General features: G+C 46.4%; 1 protein-coding gene across 1 annotated transcript; it reads right to left on the bottom strand.

Annotated features, from left to right (window-relative positions):
- Positions 1 to 1,480: 1,480 nt before the first annotated feature.
- On the bottom strand, positions 1,481 to 12,799 carry LOC118431548 (myogenesis-regulating glycosidase-like). The gene is given in 7 exon segments (XM_035842788.1): positions 1,481 to 1,504; positions 4,326 to 4,494; positions 4,891 to 4,988; positions 10,158 to 10,451; positions 10,796 to 11,019; positions 11,022 to 12,006; positions 12,413 to 12,799. Coding segments are annotated over 7 exon segments (2,181 nt in total).
- Positions 12,800 to 13,292: the final 493 nt, after the last annotated feature.

The following is a 13,292-nucleotide window of genomic DNA, read 5'->3' as shown; positions in this document are numbered from 1 at the left end:
GTCAAATCTTTGGTCACTCAGCGGTCACAGCGCGCAGCTGGTCGTGCAAAGCAGGTGTTACTGGATAATACCATGGCACATTATTCACGATCTTCGGGCGTATCGATGGAAGATCGGCCATATTTAAGATCGGAAGAAGGTTGAGCGTATTTTTCACCTGAAAACCGTCCCTGTCACATATGAGCCATACTTTGTACCTTGTACAATTGCTGTGCAATAAAGTTATTATTACAAGCGAGGCTCGGGCGATTACCGCAGAATCATCGTCCGATCGATTTTCGCCAAATGTGACCTGAGGGGTATAAGTGCACATCATCGCGATCATTTGATGGAAAACTACATGCCGGTAGTTCATCCTACCCATCTTTCACCAGTCCAGGATATACCATCTACACATGTCTACTGTCACATGCGTGATTAACTTTCCAAGTGTTTAAATACTTCCGTCGCTTGTACCGTTACCAAGGTCAATTGGTGCGTACACGGTATTAGAAACATTCCTTCATTATTTAAGATATCCATGAATGTCCTTGGCGTGGTTTAACGTCCTTAAAGCTTGTAATATTGCACCGTACCTTAACAATGGCATTGACAAACGACTTACGGATCGTAACGTCGTCGCGAAAGAATTCAAAAAGACATCCAAAGCTTTAATGAAAAATTGATGTCACCTTAAGGGTGCTTTATTCGTCTTTTAGTGATTCACTGCGCCCTTGCGGCGAGATGCGCCTGTAAATCATGATGGGGAAATATTGACTCGCCGCAAGAGCGCCTCGGAACAATGAATGATGTCGAACATAAACATAGACAGATGGACATACAGAGGTACATGGCGGGCAGGGGAGGTCGCTGGGAGTTTTCTTGGCTGGCAGACAAAGTAGCTCGGCGTCGGAAACAGGTAAAGTCGCCCGGGGCACGCAACGGCGTTCAGTGTGATACTCTCTCGGCATGTGCGCGGGTAGAGTTCTCACGCGACGTGGGTAATAAATAGGACAGAAGCGACAACCGCGATGGCCTCTCACCACCCAGGCCGTACAGATCCAAGGATGACGATTCTCAGAAGACGGTGAAGAAAAATAACAAAGGGCCAGGGTAAGGACAACACCAGAGCTGGTGGAAGTGAACACGTCTGTGTGATGACTGATTGCAGGCCCTGGTTGGACTTTGTTGACTCTTGAGAACCCCTCGCAGAGTAGATCTTTAAATACGTTAAACTATTCCACAGTCCACAGGAAGCAGCACACTGTAAATGCACCACTCTCAAAACCCGACCATTCATGAACATCAGCATCATCAACTTGCGTTTTGAACGGAGTTCGTACTTCCGTCTTCTCAACGCATCAGGCGCATCAGGCATCAACTACATCTTGAATAGACGACAATCAAAAGGTGTTCAACTTCTTCAGGAGCTTTCATCAGTTGAAGAAAGTTCCTTGCTTTGTGGGAGTGGCCTGATTTGACAGGCAGTCTATAGACAGATCTAGCCTCCAAGCAGACGTGTCAGCTGGATGAAAAAGAGAAAAAATTGGTTAAATAGGGACAAATACGGTTGCCATGGGATTTCAGCCTTTTGCAGTCTATCCGCCGGCCGGCCAGTTTCACTCCTAGACCAATTATTACTCCTATTGGACTTGGCTAAAGTCCCCTATTGCTATTCGGGCACTGGCCGGAGTGTGGTAGAGAAGACAGATCTCAATGCACGTAACAGCCCCACCCGAGACAGGCAGTCAGTGGAACAGAGAGAAACAATTAGAGAACATCACAAGATCAACAACTTTGGCTTTGAAGACATCGTAGAAACCCCAGGAGGTACTGTATATTTGCCCCCCTCCCCCACAAGGCACTGATAACAGAAGGTTCTGTTCTTATCTGTCAGTCTTTCTCCTGACCCAAGGAAAAGAGAGGTTTTTAATCTTGAGAGGAATTTTATCTTTCCAGTTCTCAGTGTGTGATACAGCTCTCAACAACCACAACCGTAGCAGGCACAAATACTTCGGAAAGAGTACACTATAAAAACTCAGTCAGGGTCCTCTCAGAGAGATAACATTCTTCGACGATAACTTTACTTGCTCTGAAGATGGTCCATTGAAGATACGAGTCGAGCCACGAGTGAAAAAAAGACAGTTCGTTATTTTAGGCTAGGAGCTCTTCTTTTGCCACTTGACCCTTTACAGAAGTGTCTCAAGGATTCTCACAGATTGTATTTAAACAAGACAGGTGCGGTATTTGATGTTCTCTCTCTCTCTCTCTCTCTCTCTCTCTCTCTCTCTCTCTCTCTCTCTTTTCAGAATAAAAAGGCTCTTTCCACGTTGTACGATATAACGCACACTTCTCGCAAAGTCGCGAAGAAGATCAAAGAAGAACGGGTGGTTGTAGACCATAGACAGCATATTACTTAACCCCAACGGAGTGAACTATTGTCATGACTTGTCTGTCCGTCTGTATCCGTATCCGTATCCGTATCTGTCTGTCTGTCTGCATATATGTATGTATTATGTTCCTGACCTATGTGCAAAGCATTATGGGTAAAGAGGGTGAAGTCTGCTGCATGTATCTCCAATTACCTTGTTGCTATCGTGAAGTAACAAATGCTCTCTTTGGTACGGAAATCAAGATCGCTGTAAAAGAGTTGTCACCTTGCCAACAAGTCCCTCAGTGTCTATGTGTCGCGCCCGGCAACAGCTGGAGCTTGTGTTTCACCTGGTTCTCCTTTAATCGTTGGTTCTGATAGCGAGTCTTTCTTTCCAAATTTAAGAATTTCCGTCCATTCTACCACCCAGCAGCCTGCCATTAGACTTAAATCAGACTTCTCCGCGGGCGCTTGATTGTCGTCTGATGATGTCATGTTTTGTTATTATAGACTTGGCCTGGTATAGACATCGATCTTAAGCACTGGACTTCACATTGAAAGTGCATGTCTTCGGATAGGGACGTTGTCTCGGGTGGGACGTAACGTTCCGTGTTTGAGGAGACCTACACCCCGTGACCACACGTCAGGAATCGAAAAGGGTAGAGGTTCATTCTGGTATGAGTGGATCTGACCCATCAGATTGTAGCTTGCACTTGACGTACGAAACTGGTATTGTTCCTGAAGGTATTCATCATTTATGCGAACAAAGAAACAAACAAACAAACAAAGTGCCACACACACACACACACACACACACACACACACACACACGCGCGCGCGCGCGCGCGCGCACGCACGCACGCACGCACGCACGCACGCACGACCGCGCGACACACACACACTAAGGACCATTTGATCCAAGAGATTTAAAAAGTATCTGGCACTTGAGGAATTTATTATATCAAACATTTATGAATGAATATAAATCTTGTCCCGGTATGCTAGCAGCACTGGTTTATTTCAAACGGTGGTCAAGGTCAACTTAAGGTCACCAATTTCTTCGTTTCATAATCAGAGGCCGATCGCGTGAGAAACGTCACAATTAAAGATTGATAGAGACCAGTTGGTTACTTCCGTTACACACAATGAAGAATTGGCCACACGAAGATGTATGAAAAGATATCAAAGAACGGATGTAAGATGTCATACAACATGCCACAGAAACAGACATCACGGAACTGTCACGTGGCTTCTCAACTTGGCTTTCTTGGAAGCCTCAAGTGCCTATATCAGTACATATACACCTGTCCAGGTAAGGGTATAATGTTAGATCACACATGGGAACATGGTCAAGGTTTCCTACAGTTGTTTTAACATAGACTAAACGATGACATGAATTCATTACGGCCATGATTGTCCCGAGAATGCAATCAATTTGTTATCGGGAACCCATCGCACTACATGTGTGACGTGAGGGTCCTTAAACTTTAAAGCCAAACAGGTGTTTATGTATGCATGTTTATATTGTGTTTATTACTCTTGTTTTATGTTGTTGAGTAGAAGTATAAGCAAGCTGTGCTTTTTGCCTTATGCTCATAGAATATATGTGAATAAGACAAAAATAAAGTTACACAGGGTCCAGGGCGTGGACAGAGCAACACGTCGACAAAGTTCCACGACAAACTTGTTTCAAACAAGGTATGTGACAAGAGGACCCCTTTGTAGGTCTTGGGCACCCAGACTTGAAATATTCCCCGACAAACATTAATGTTTGCATTTATATCATCATATTTGTGTCAATCTGTCACATTTCAGGCGAAATGTCCAAAACATTGGCGCTCTTATCCTACCATACATAGGATCCGTTTGTTCAAAGAAAGCCACCGACATACAAGTTACGCGTACATGTAACGTTATAACAAGAATAGTCAGGATTTTGCGTGCCGACGCGTGAAGTTAAAACTCTGTGCCATACCCGTGTATCGTACGGTGTGGACAGGCTGAGTATGTATGTCAGTAGACCCGTTATGAGTGCCGCTTCAGTACTCGTGGCGCTGACAGAGTCCGGTGGCGGTGCGCGGCTCATGTGGCCGGCGGTACCTGCCGTGACTCTCACGCGACGGTAGTCTCTACCAGACTCCCGCCTGGAGGAATAAGGGGACTTTAGCCAAGTGAGAAATAGAAGTCTTGTAGGAGTTAACTGGCCTAGGAGTGAACTGACCGGCCGGTGAGAAAATACTGTAAATGTATTTAAGTTCGCGGGGATTTAATTTCGCCGTAGCGGGAAAAAGGACCTTTCGCGGTGGTTTTAATTTCGCGGTTGCACCATGCACTGTAGTCTCTTACTGCCATGGAAAAATGTTCGCGGTGGTTTATGTTCGCGGTGAAGCGGCCACCGCGAAAACCGCGAACATTAGACCACCACGAAATTTTCTGCATTTTAATTCATCTGGCCGGCTAACTCCCCTTGCGTACTATTGACTCTATTTGTCCTATTTCTACTATTAGACCACCTATCCGGTGAGCCTGGTAGAGGCTACCCTGGTCCGACTGCAGGCCTGCCACAGCTCTCACGCGACCGGGTCTCGCCTGAAGTCGACACTGCACGAGAGAACATGATCTCCAAGCAGATGTAGAGCTTTAAACGAAGAAAACGCACAGGCCATAGAGAAATACACACGCTTAAGAAAAGAAATGCACAAGATTTAGAAAGAGCACACACGCTTTAGAAATAGACTCGCCAGAAGTCGACACTGCACGAGAGAGAACATGGTCTCCAAGCAGATGTGGGGCGTGGATGATGGAGAGGAGAGACGGAACTATATCAGTAGCAAAGTCAGGTGTTTTGTCTTTAAAAGGTGACACAGGTACTTGGGTTCACACGCGCGTACATATTCAGGTCCGTAAGAGGCCCGTATGGAAATATTAGTCTCTACCGGGGTCCACAGGTCACTGGGAAAGTAGTAGAAATTAGACAAATATAGACAATTAACATACAATACGAGTTAGCTAGGCGCAAACCATACTCCTCGACCAGCTAATTCCTGACATGTTATGTGTCTATATTTGTCCAATTTCTGCTATTTTGTCCTGTGACCTCAATGGATCCTCGTAGAGGCTAAGAATCCCATACGGACTTCATACGGACTTGAATATATACGCGCGTGTTAGCACATCATAGGGCCATTAAGGTTACGCATTCCCCGTCGTCGCGGCCTCCCCAACATTTCAAAGGGAAACTCAGAGACAGAAAAAAGTGGACCACCAAAGACGCGGGCCTCTCCACACTTCACAATACAGCAGAATAGAAGCAGGTTTGTGAAAATAGTTTGCAGCAGTTTTGAAAGCAGAGAGAACTAAAGCCCCGGTAATCCATCTGTCTGTACATATGACATGCTTACAGGTCACATGGGTGTAGTACTGGTGCAGGGGTGGAAGATATCCCTAGTATTTGTTTTGACCGGCTTTTTGAGAAAGAACAAAAATGTCGGTTAAAAGTAGGTCACGAGTTCTTTCTTTCTTTCTTTCTTTGTCCTTTCGTCTGCCCCTGCTTCTTTTCTCAACTTGTACTTTTTTCACTCCTTTCTTTTATTTTTTCTTCTCTTATTCATTTCGTTCCTTATGCATGGCAAAAATTATACTTTTCTTCCTATCTTAGCTTTCGTCTCACAGGTATTGTTCTTAAATTTCTCTTGGCAACATCATAACATTATGATATAGCATAACACAAGTCAGTGGGCAACGTATTGTCGGATTGAATGAAAAACTACAAAGAATCGTCAGCTTTTACGTACATTTATTCAATTTACGTACATTTACTCCAGTCCCGGAATTTTTCCGTCTCTTTTTTGAATATACTAACTTCTCGTCGCACGTAGAACGACAGGTTAAACTGTGACGCACCACGAACTCAAAAGACGAACCAAACTAGTTATAAACGTTAAAAGTCAGAACCACATAGCCTCAGCTCCATCATCGGGACCCTTTTTCCAGTTTTTCGATAATTACTGATGACCTATGGGTCTCCTCGAAACTCCATAACTATTAAAAAACTGCAAGTACACGTAGTAATCTCCTGCGAGAGCCTTCTTGGTGGCCGGCCAGGTCAGGGATAATCTCCAAGCAGATCCTCCGGTAGCCATACACACTCCTAGACCGGATTCACTCCTTTGCAAGCTTTTGATACTAACCTATACTACCGTAGGATCTACTTGGACATTAAGGTCGTGGCCTTCTCTGACTTTTTTGGCTGATATGCCCCGTCTTTTGATCGCTCACGTGTTATTGTGTAACCAAAACATGACCGGTACACCATCCCAGAAAGCAGCCCTAAACCGTGGACCATGTTTGACGCGCCTCAAGAAATGTCGACCGCACTTGTAAGGTCTGTGTAAGATGGTATTATAAAGCTACATGGGCTGGAACCATACATCTACTTGAATATGCCGACTCCAGGTCAGGGCGTCGTTGGGGGGTCTGTAAGACCGTTGGGCCGCGACAATAGCCCTAACACAAGCGGTCTTCACGGTCGCTTATTTCTACAACAGACAGAAGTAGCGGGGAAACTGCCGGGGTGGCGCGGCACCTTTGCTCGGGGACAGGCTTTCATCTTGCAGAGGTCGCCGATCTGACCCCTCTTAAACGCACCATTATCTGTGGCGTGTGAGGGGAATAGTACTTACTTTAAGCGGCACACAATACCGGCTCCTATGCTCGCAGGGTACATGTGAGAACGCGTGGAAGACGGCGACCGTGTGTATAGCAACAAAAATTGGAACTCTTGATTTTATGATTTGAATATGATGCAAGCTGTAAAAGTATGATGGAAAAGACGACTAAATCTAAACTCCAAGCAAATCTTGCGGTGGCAAAAGATAGTACAGTAGAAGCCAGTTAATTGCACAACGGATAACTGCACACTTCTGTTAATTGCACGAAAGTCCTATAGTGATGTGGTCCAGCTGAATAACTGTTTTGTTGCACTACCCGGATAATTGCACAAAATGTGCTGCCATGGCAAATGGCGAGTGCAATTAAACGGCTTCAACTGTATCACCGCCTTCTCGGTGGCCAAAACTACCGGCTAAACTCCTTCCCCAAGCTTATGATACTATCTTATGCAAGGAGTTTGGAGATTAGACTAAATACTCAAAACGTTTTAAAATTGGTTTCTTACCTTTAAAATTCGTTATGCGCTCTGTTAAACCTTTAATGGTTCAGCGTGCGCAGCCTCTAGTGGGGTGCGGGTGTAAGGTGTAGGTACTGGGGTAGATGCTTCATTTACTTCAGTGAAAATATGAAACCACGGGCCTCTACCTGTCCAATATTTCCTTTGTTTTCGTAAGGATTGTATCACTTTCTTCGCAATGCTGCAAAATCTCCACATAAGTCTGTAATAAGATATTGTTCTAAAATGTAACTGTTCTCTAGATAACAAGGAGATAACGGACCCATTAGACCGCTTTGCCGATGATTTCACAAATTCAGCTGATTCTTCGAATTTCCAGTGATTTCGAACTGTATCACTTTCTTTGCAATGTTGCTAAGCGGTGCTAAATATCGCCATATTAGTCTGTAAGATGTTGTTCTAAATATAACTGCTCTCTAAAACGGACCCATTAGACCACTTTGCCGATGATTTCGCAGATTCAGCTGATTCTTCGAATTTCCAGGGATCTAAAGTCGGTCCTTGGGGCCCGGTAAGACACCGTCATATCTCCGTCATACTCCCACGCTCCGGGGGCGTCTTGACAGCCTCCTTCAAGACAGAAGACACGCGCCTCAAGACGCACGAGAGTTAAACTCTGCTTCAACAAACTTCAAAGACTCGGAGACCGCTCCCAGTAACGGATGGATCAATAGTTTATACGGAGAAGCACGAATCCGCCGAGCTGGGATTACGGCAAATCTAAAGTGCGGAGGAGAGGGGATTATCTCATAAAGTATGAATCAACACTTAATGGACGTCTGTTATTTAGATTCAAACAGTTTCATCTCTTCAACGGAGGGAAAGGTGGAGAATTGAAGAGCCGCTAAGTAGAACTTCTTAAGGATTATTCTATCTGAAAAGTTTGAGGGGGTGGTGAGAGGATCGTTTAGATTTGACAGGGAAGACTTTGGTGGGTTTTGGTGAAATTGTATCAATGTTTGAAAGGGTTTAGGAGGATCAAATGTTTCAGATTTTTTAAAATCTTCTGAGGAGACTGTCCCGTACGTTTGTTCTGTGCTATCTGAGGCCGATGACCTCCCGCGAGTGTAAAACCTACCTACATAGCAGGTAATTTGTCTGAGTAAAAAGTTGTCGTGATTTTTATTACTAGTAGAGAAAAGGCAGAGTTTTAGGAAAAGACACGGAAGCTTAAGAAAAAAAAAACGGTCAAGCTTTAGAAATAACGTACCTTAAAGCTTTAGAAAAACACGCATGTTTAAAAATAACCCACATGCTTTATAAAAAGACGCGCAAGCTTTAGAAAAACGCATAAGCTTTAGAAACTAACGCAGACGCTTTAGAAAAAAACGTAACGAAAATAACCCACATGCTTTAGAAAAACCCACACGATTTAGAAAAAAATGTAGACACTTTAGACGAAATGATGATCGCTATCAGGCACTCCCACCGCCGCCTGCATAAGGGTCAGTCTCAAGGTGAAGCTCACAGATCCTTATCAGCGGGAGACGAGCGGATTACAGCCGGGCTGCGGACCATTTGTACCCGTCACTTCCCTGTCAGGGTGATCACGGCGTCTTACGCTAAGGGCACAACCCGCCGTACGTCGTGCAAATACGTTAGGTTTTGATACAGCAAGATACAATATAAAAGAGAAAGCCCAATAAAAACGACAACAAAAAAAAAAAAAAAACGTTGAAAAAACAGCCGGAGCCTAACCTCTGCTTGGAGAGTGCTATCTATGTACAAAATCTTTTGGGATCCGTAAGTGGTAAGTACCGCCTCCGTACGAACTCGTAGGGAATCCGACGGATTTTGGAGCACGCAGACACGCCGTAGAACTTCACGTGCAGGCAAAACTTTGTGTTCCGTGCGTTGACGTACTCCCTCCCTGCTCTTGCCAGTCGTTCTCCACGTTCTCAGAAATACGTGGCGGACGTGACCTAAAAAAAAGTACCATACGGACAAATTGCACGTACGGCGGGTTGTGCTCTTAGCTTTACTGCGGACCATTTGTACCCGTCAGTTTCCTGTCAGGGTGATCATGGCGTCTTAAGTACCCGCACGTCTTACAGGATCTTACAGGCGGACAGGTGCAGACGGGCAGGTGACAGGTCAGGGCTGGAGGAGGACAGGTGAGACGGAGGAAATGGACGGCCTGACAGGTGGTCAGGCGAAGAGTGGCGGGAGGGGGAATGGCTTGTATAGCATGCCTAACCGTGCTGTCGCTGCTCAACTTAGTAGTACCTTAGCCAAGAACAGTTATCGTTGGCGTTTGTGTGTGTGTGTGTGTGTGTGTGTGTGTGTGTGTGTGTGTGTGTGTGTGTGTGTGTGTGTGTGTGTGTGTGTGTGTGTGTGTCTTGGGCTTTTTTATGGTCGCCATTCGGTTGTAAATGATTCTAACAAAGACAGAATGAAGGAATAAAGTACAGGTTATAAGACTAAACCAAAACATAAACGTAGACAGAAATATCAATGTCTTCCTGTAACTTTGCATGTTTATTGTTATTATATGCACTTTATTGCGACTTTTGTCAAGATCAGCCCAATAGGGCATGGATGTACAATAAAGGGTATCATTATCATTTCTTCCTGCATTTCTATGCAGAACCCTGCCTGGTGAAGTAGGCGACTTCTGACAGCGGGACCGGGTAGTTGCTGCAGAGTCTGCCCCGCCGTTATACACCTGCCCCCCGGGGGCAGGTACACGTGCCTTTCCGCCGCACCCTGCTCCAACACAGGCGCCACCAGCAGCTCGTCTCCGATCAGGAACTCCGAGTCGATGGTCAAAGCCCTCTCGTCGCGAGGGGCGAGCCACCACAGCGGGCGGATGACGGGGTCTCCGGTAGCGACGGCCTCGTCGGCATACCGCAGGATCCTCGGGGCGACGATGGTCTCGTGAAGCTCGACGTAGCGTCGGGCGAGATCAACAACCTGAGAACGCAAATTGAAGTTGTTTCTTATGTATCTATAGTCTTTAACAGGCTCTACTTTTCGCTGGACCCTAAGACAATCTCCAAGCAAATCTTACGGTAGCCTAGGAGAAGCATACACACTCTTAGGCCAGCTTCACTCCTCTGGCAGCTTTTTAAACTTCTATTGACTTTAACTTATGCTATCGGAGAAGTAACTTAAACTGCAACAGAAAGTCGTTTGAGCGCAGCGCAGCATGATGGTGCGCATCTAGGCTTCAATAGCCCTAGGGCCACACAACTTCATAATCATACTCTCAACACGCCCATTAACTACGCATCTCAGAAACAGACAACCCGACGTACCTCCTGATCGTACTGCCACGGCACAATGGAGAACTGCATGCAGGGTAGGAACGCCGTCACCTCCAGCCAGCGAATAAACAGCTCCCGGTCAGGGTAGACCCCATCGTACCCGTTCCCGCCAATCATATCGGGAAGGATGAAGGGGTAGCCGAGAACGGAGAAGGTCAGAGCCGTGGGGATGAGAGTCTTCAGTCCATTGTCTTACCCCCAATGGGAGTCCCTGCCATCATCCGTACGAACATAGGTACATCCTGGTTCCTGTAGGCAGCCCGGACTTCAGCCATTGGACCGAAGTCTGCAGCGAAGTTGGCAAAAAGTGTTGTGAATTCGTTTGTGTTTCTCAACTCAGCGGGTCGAGCGACGACAAAATTAGACGGGAGGTAGTGGGCTTCGCCGCCGTCGAACTTGAAGGAATCGATGCCGTAGTCTCGCTGCATCTTCCTCAGACGTTCTTTGAACCAAGCCGTAGCTTCAGGGTTGGTCACGTCAATGATGCTGGCCACGCCGTTCCACCATCGGATGAGTGCGGGGACCAGCCCTGTGCAGCACCCTCCAGATACCATCCCAGCTAAGTACCTCTTCTCCAAGCCCTCACTGAACATGTCCGAATCAAAGTTAGCAAACGGGTGAGTCCACAGAGTAACACGGAAGCCTTTAGTCTTCAGTTCGTCAACCATCTGCCGCGGATTCGGGAAGCGACGATCGTCAAAGTCGTCGCCGTAGAAGACCGACCAACCGTCATCAATCTCCAGTTGACTGTTGGAGAAGCCGTAGCTGTTGATGTCGTCAGCGAACTGAAGGATGACGTCCTGGGTGATGTTTCTTTGGAACTGCGCCCACGTGGACCACATCGGGGAGCGGATCATGCGTTCGTCGGGTTTCCCGCGCGGCTTGCCGTAAAACCTGTTCATCATGAACCGATGAGCTGCTCTCACATCCGGGGCCTGACAGATGGTGTACTGGAGCTTCGGGCGGACCTTGTTGAGGTTTTGGTAGGGTGAATCCTTGTACGCTGCCTTCAAGCAAAGTTTACCATCGTTCATGTGGTTCACGCTGACGTGTAGGGGAACCGTCTCCGCCACCGTCACCACGACCCCCTCGGAGCTGAGCCAGTAGCGCTCCATGACCGAACCCCACTCCTCCGAACTTGCGTACATGTCGCCGGAGAGGTAGAACGTCATGGACTTGTTCCACTTCTCAATCGGCCATCCCTGATGATGATGATGACGATGGTTTGGTTTTAATTGGTTCGAACATTCACAATATCAGTCTAGCAGTTAACTAGATGTAACGCTACTTCACCTTTATCCGCGGGGTAACCTATATCCGTTGTTTTTAAAAAGATGGATCTTGGGATACCAACGGAAAGAGGTTTCTCAAACAGCAATATTGGGAATATATTACAATTTGAAACCATGAACTGTTAGTTATCCCTACGTACTATCCTGTTCTCAAACACAACGGATAAAGGTTACCCGGCGTATAAAGGTGAACTAGCGTTCCATGTAGTTAACTGAATTGCAGTGTTCAACAAAGTAATACAACTCGTACCGAATCACTAACAGACGTCTAGGACAAATAACGTTACAGATCTAACATATAACATATCTAGTATACCTGGTAGTACATCTCGGCGCCTCCGTACCAGTGGGCAGGTGCTAGCTCAAGGCACTCCATCGGCTCGTAGATGTCGTCATCAGCCTCCCAGCTTATAGTGTAGCAATCTGCCGACTCCTGCTCTTCAGCTTTGATGATCATTGTAGCCATGGGCCACTTGTAGCAACGTTCACCGGTGCCACATTGCAGCTCCCTCGGTGGTGGGTGGGAGGGCAGGCCGCGGCCCAGCTCTCCTCGGATCGTCACCCTCCCCTCCTGGTGAAGACTGAATGCTTGGCTGTCTGTGGAGAACTTGGCATTCTTGATCTCAACCGTTGTTCTCTGAGGCGAAAAAGTCGACGAGAACACCGCAAGCAAACCAGCCATGGAGGCGACAACCACAGGCATGACGTACAAGCACAGTAATGTTATCTTTACATTTCCTCGCTGATCATTCTCGTTGTCATACCTAGCCATCTCTTTAATAAAGATATGTCATAAACGCTTCTGTCAAAAGTTGAAATTTTAAGACGTTTCTGCACCTCAATGGTTGGACTTACCGAGGAGGTTAACCTCCTCCTCCTTGGACTTACGTTTCTGGAAAGAGTTGTGAACCTAGATAAAGGGTGGGCGATGATGAATCCTGCTCGATCTGTACACATACACATAACAGGTTATTTTCTCCAGCAGATCGCTTTGGCTCGCGCTCGTGGTGGCCCCAAAAGTTCAAACGTCGTCCTGAGACCTCTTCCAAGTCGTCAAGATTCGATCAAGTGTAAGAAAATCTCTCTATAAAGTAGGTTGGAAAATACAGACGTTTGTAGAACTGCACACCTGGAGACTGGTGGTTTATAGCCTCCATAGCAGGCTCTCTAGGGCCTTTTTTTGGCTCATAATACAC

The sequence above is a fragment of the Branchiostoma floridae genome, chromosome 15, assembly GCF_000003815.2.
Source record: "Branchiostoma floridae strain S238N-H82 chromosome 15, Bfl_VNyyK, whole genome shotgun sequence".
Lineage (NCBI taxonomy): Eukaryota > Metazoa > Chordata > Leptocardii > Amphioxiformes > Branchiostomatidae > Branchiostoma > Branchiostoma floridae.
This window is presented reverse-complemented; position numbering and strand designations above follow the sequence as displayed.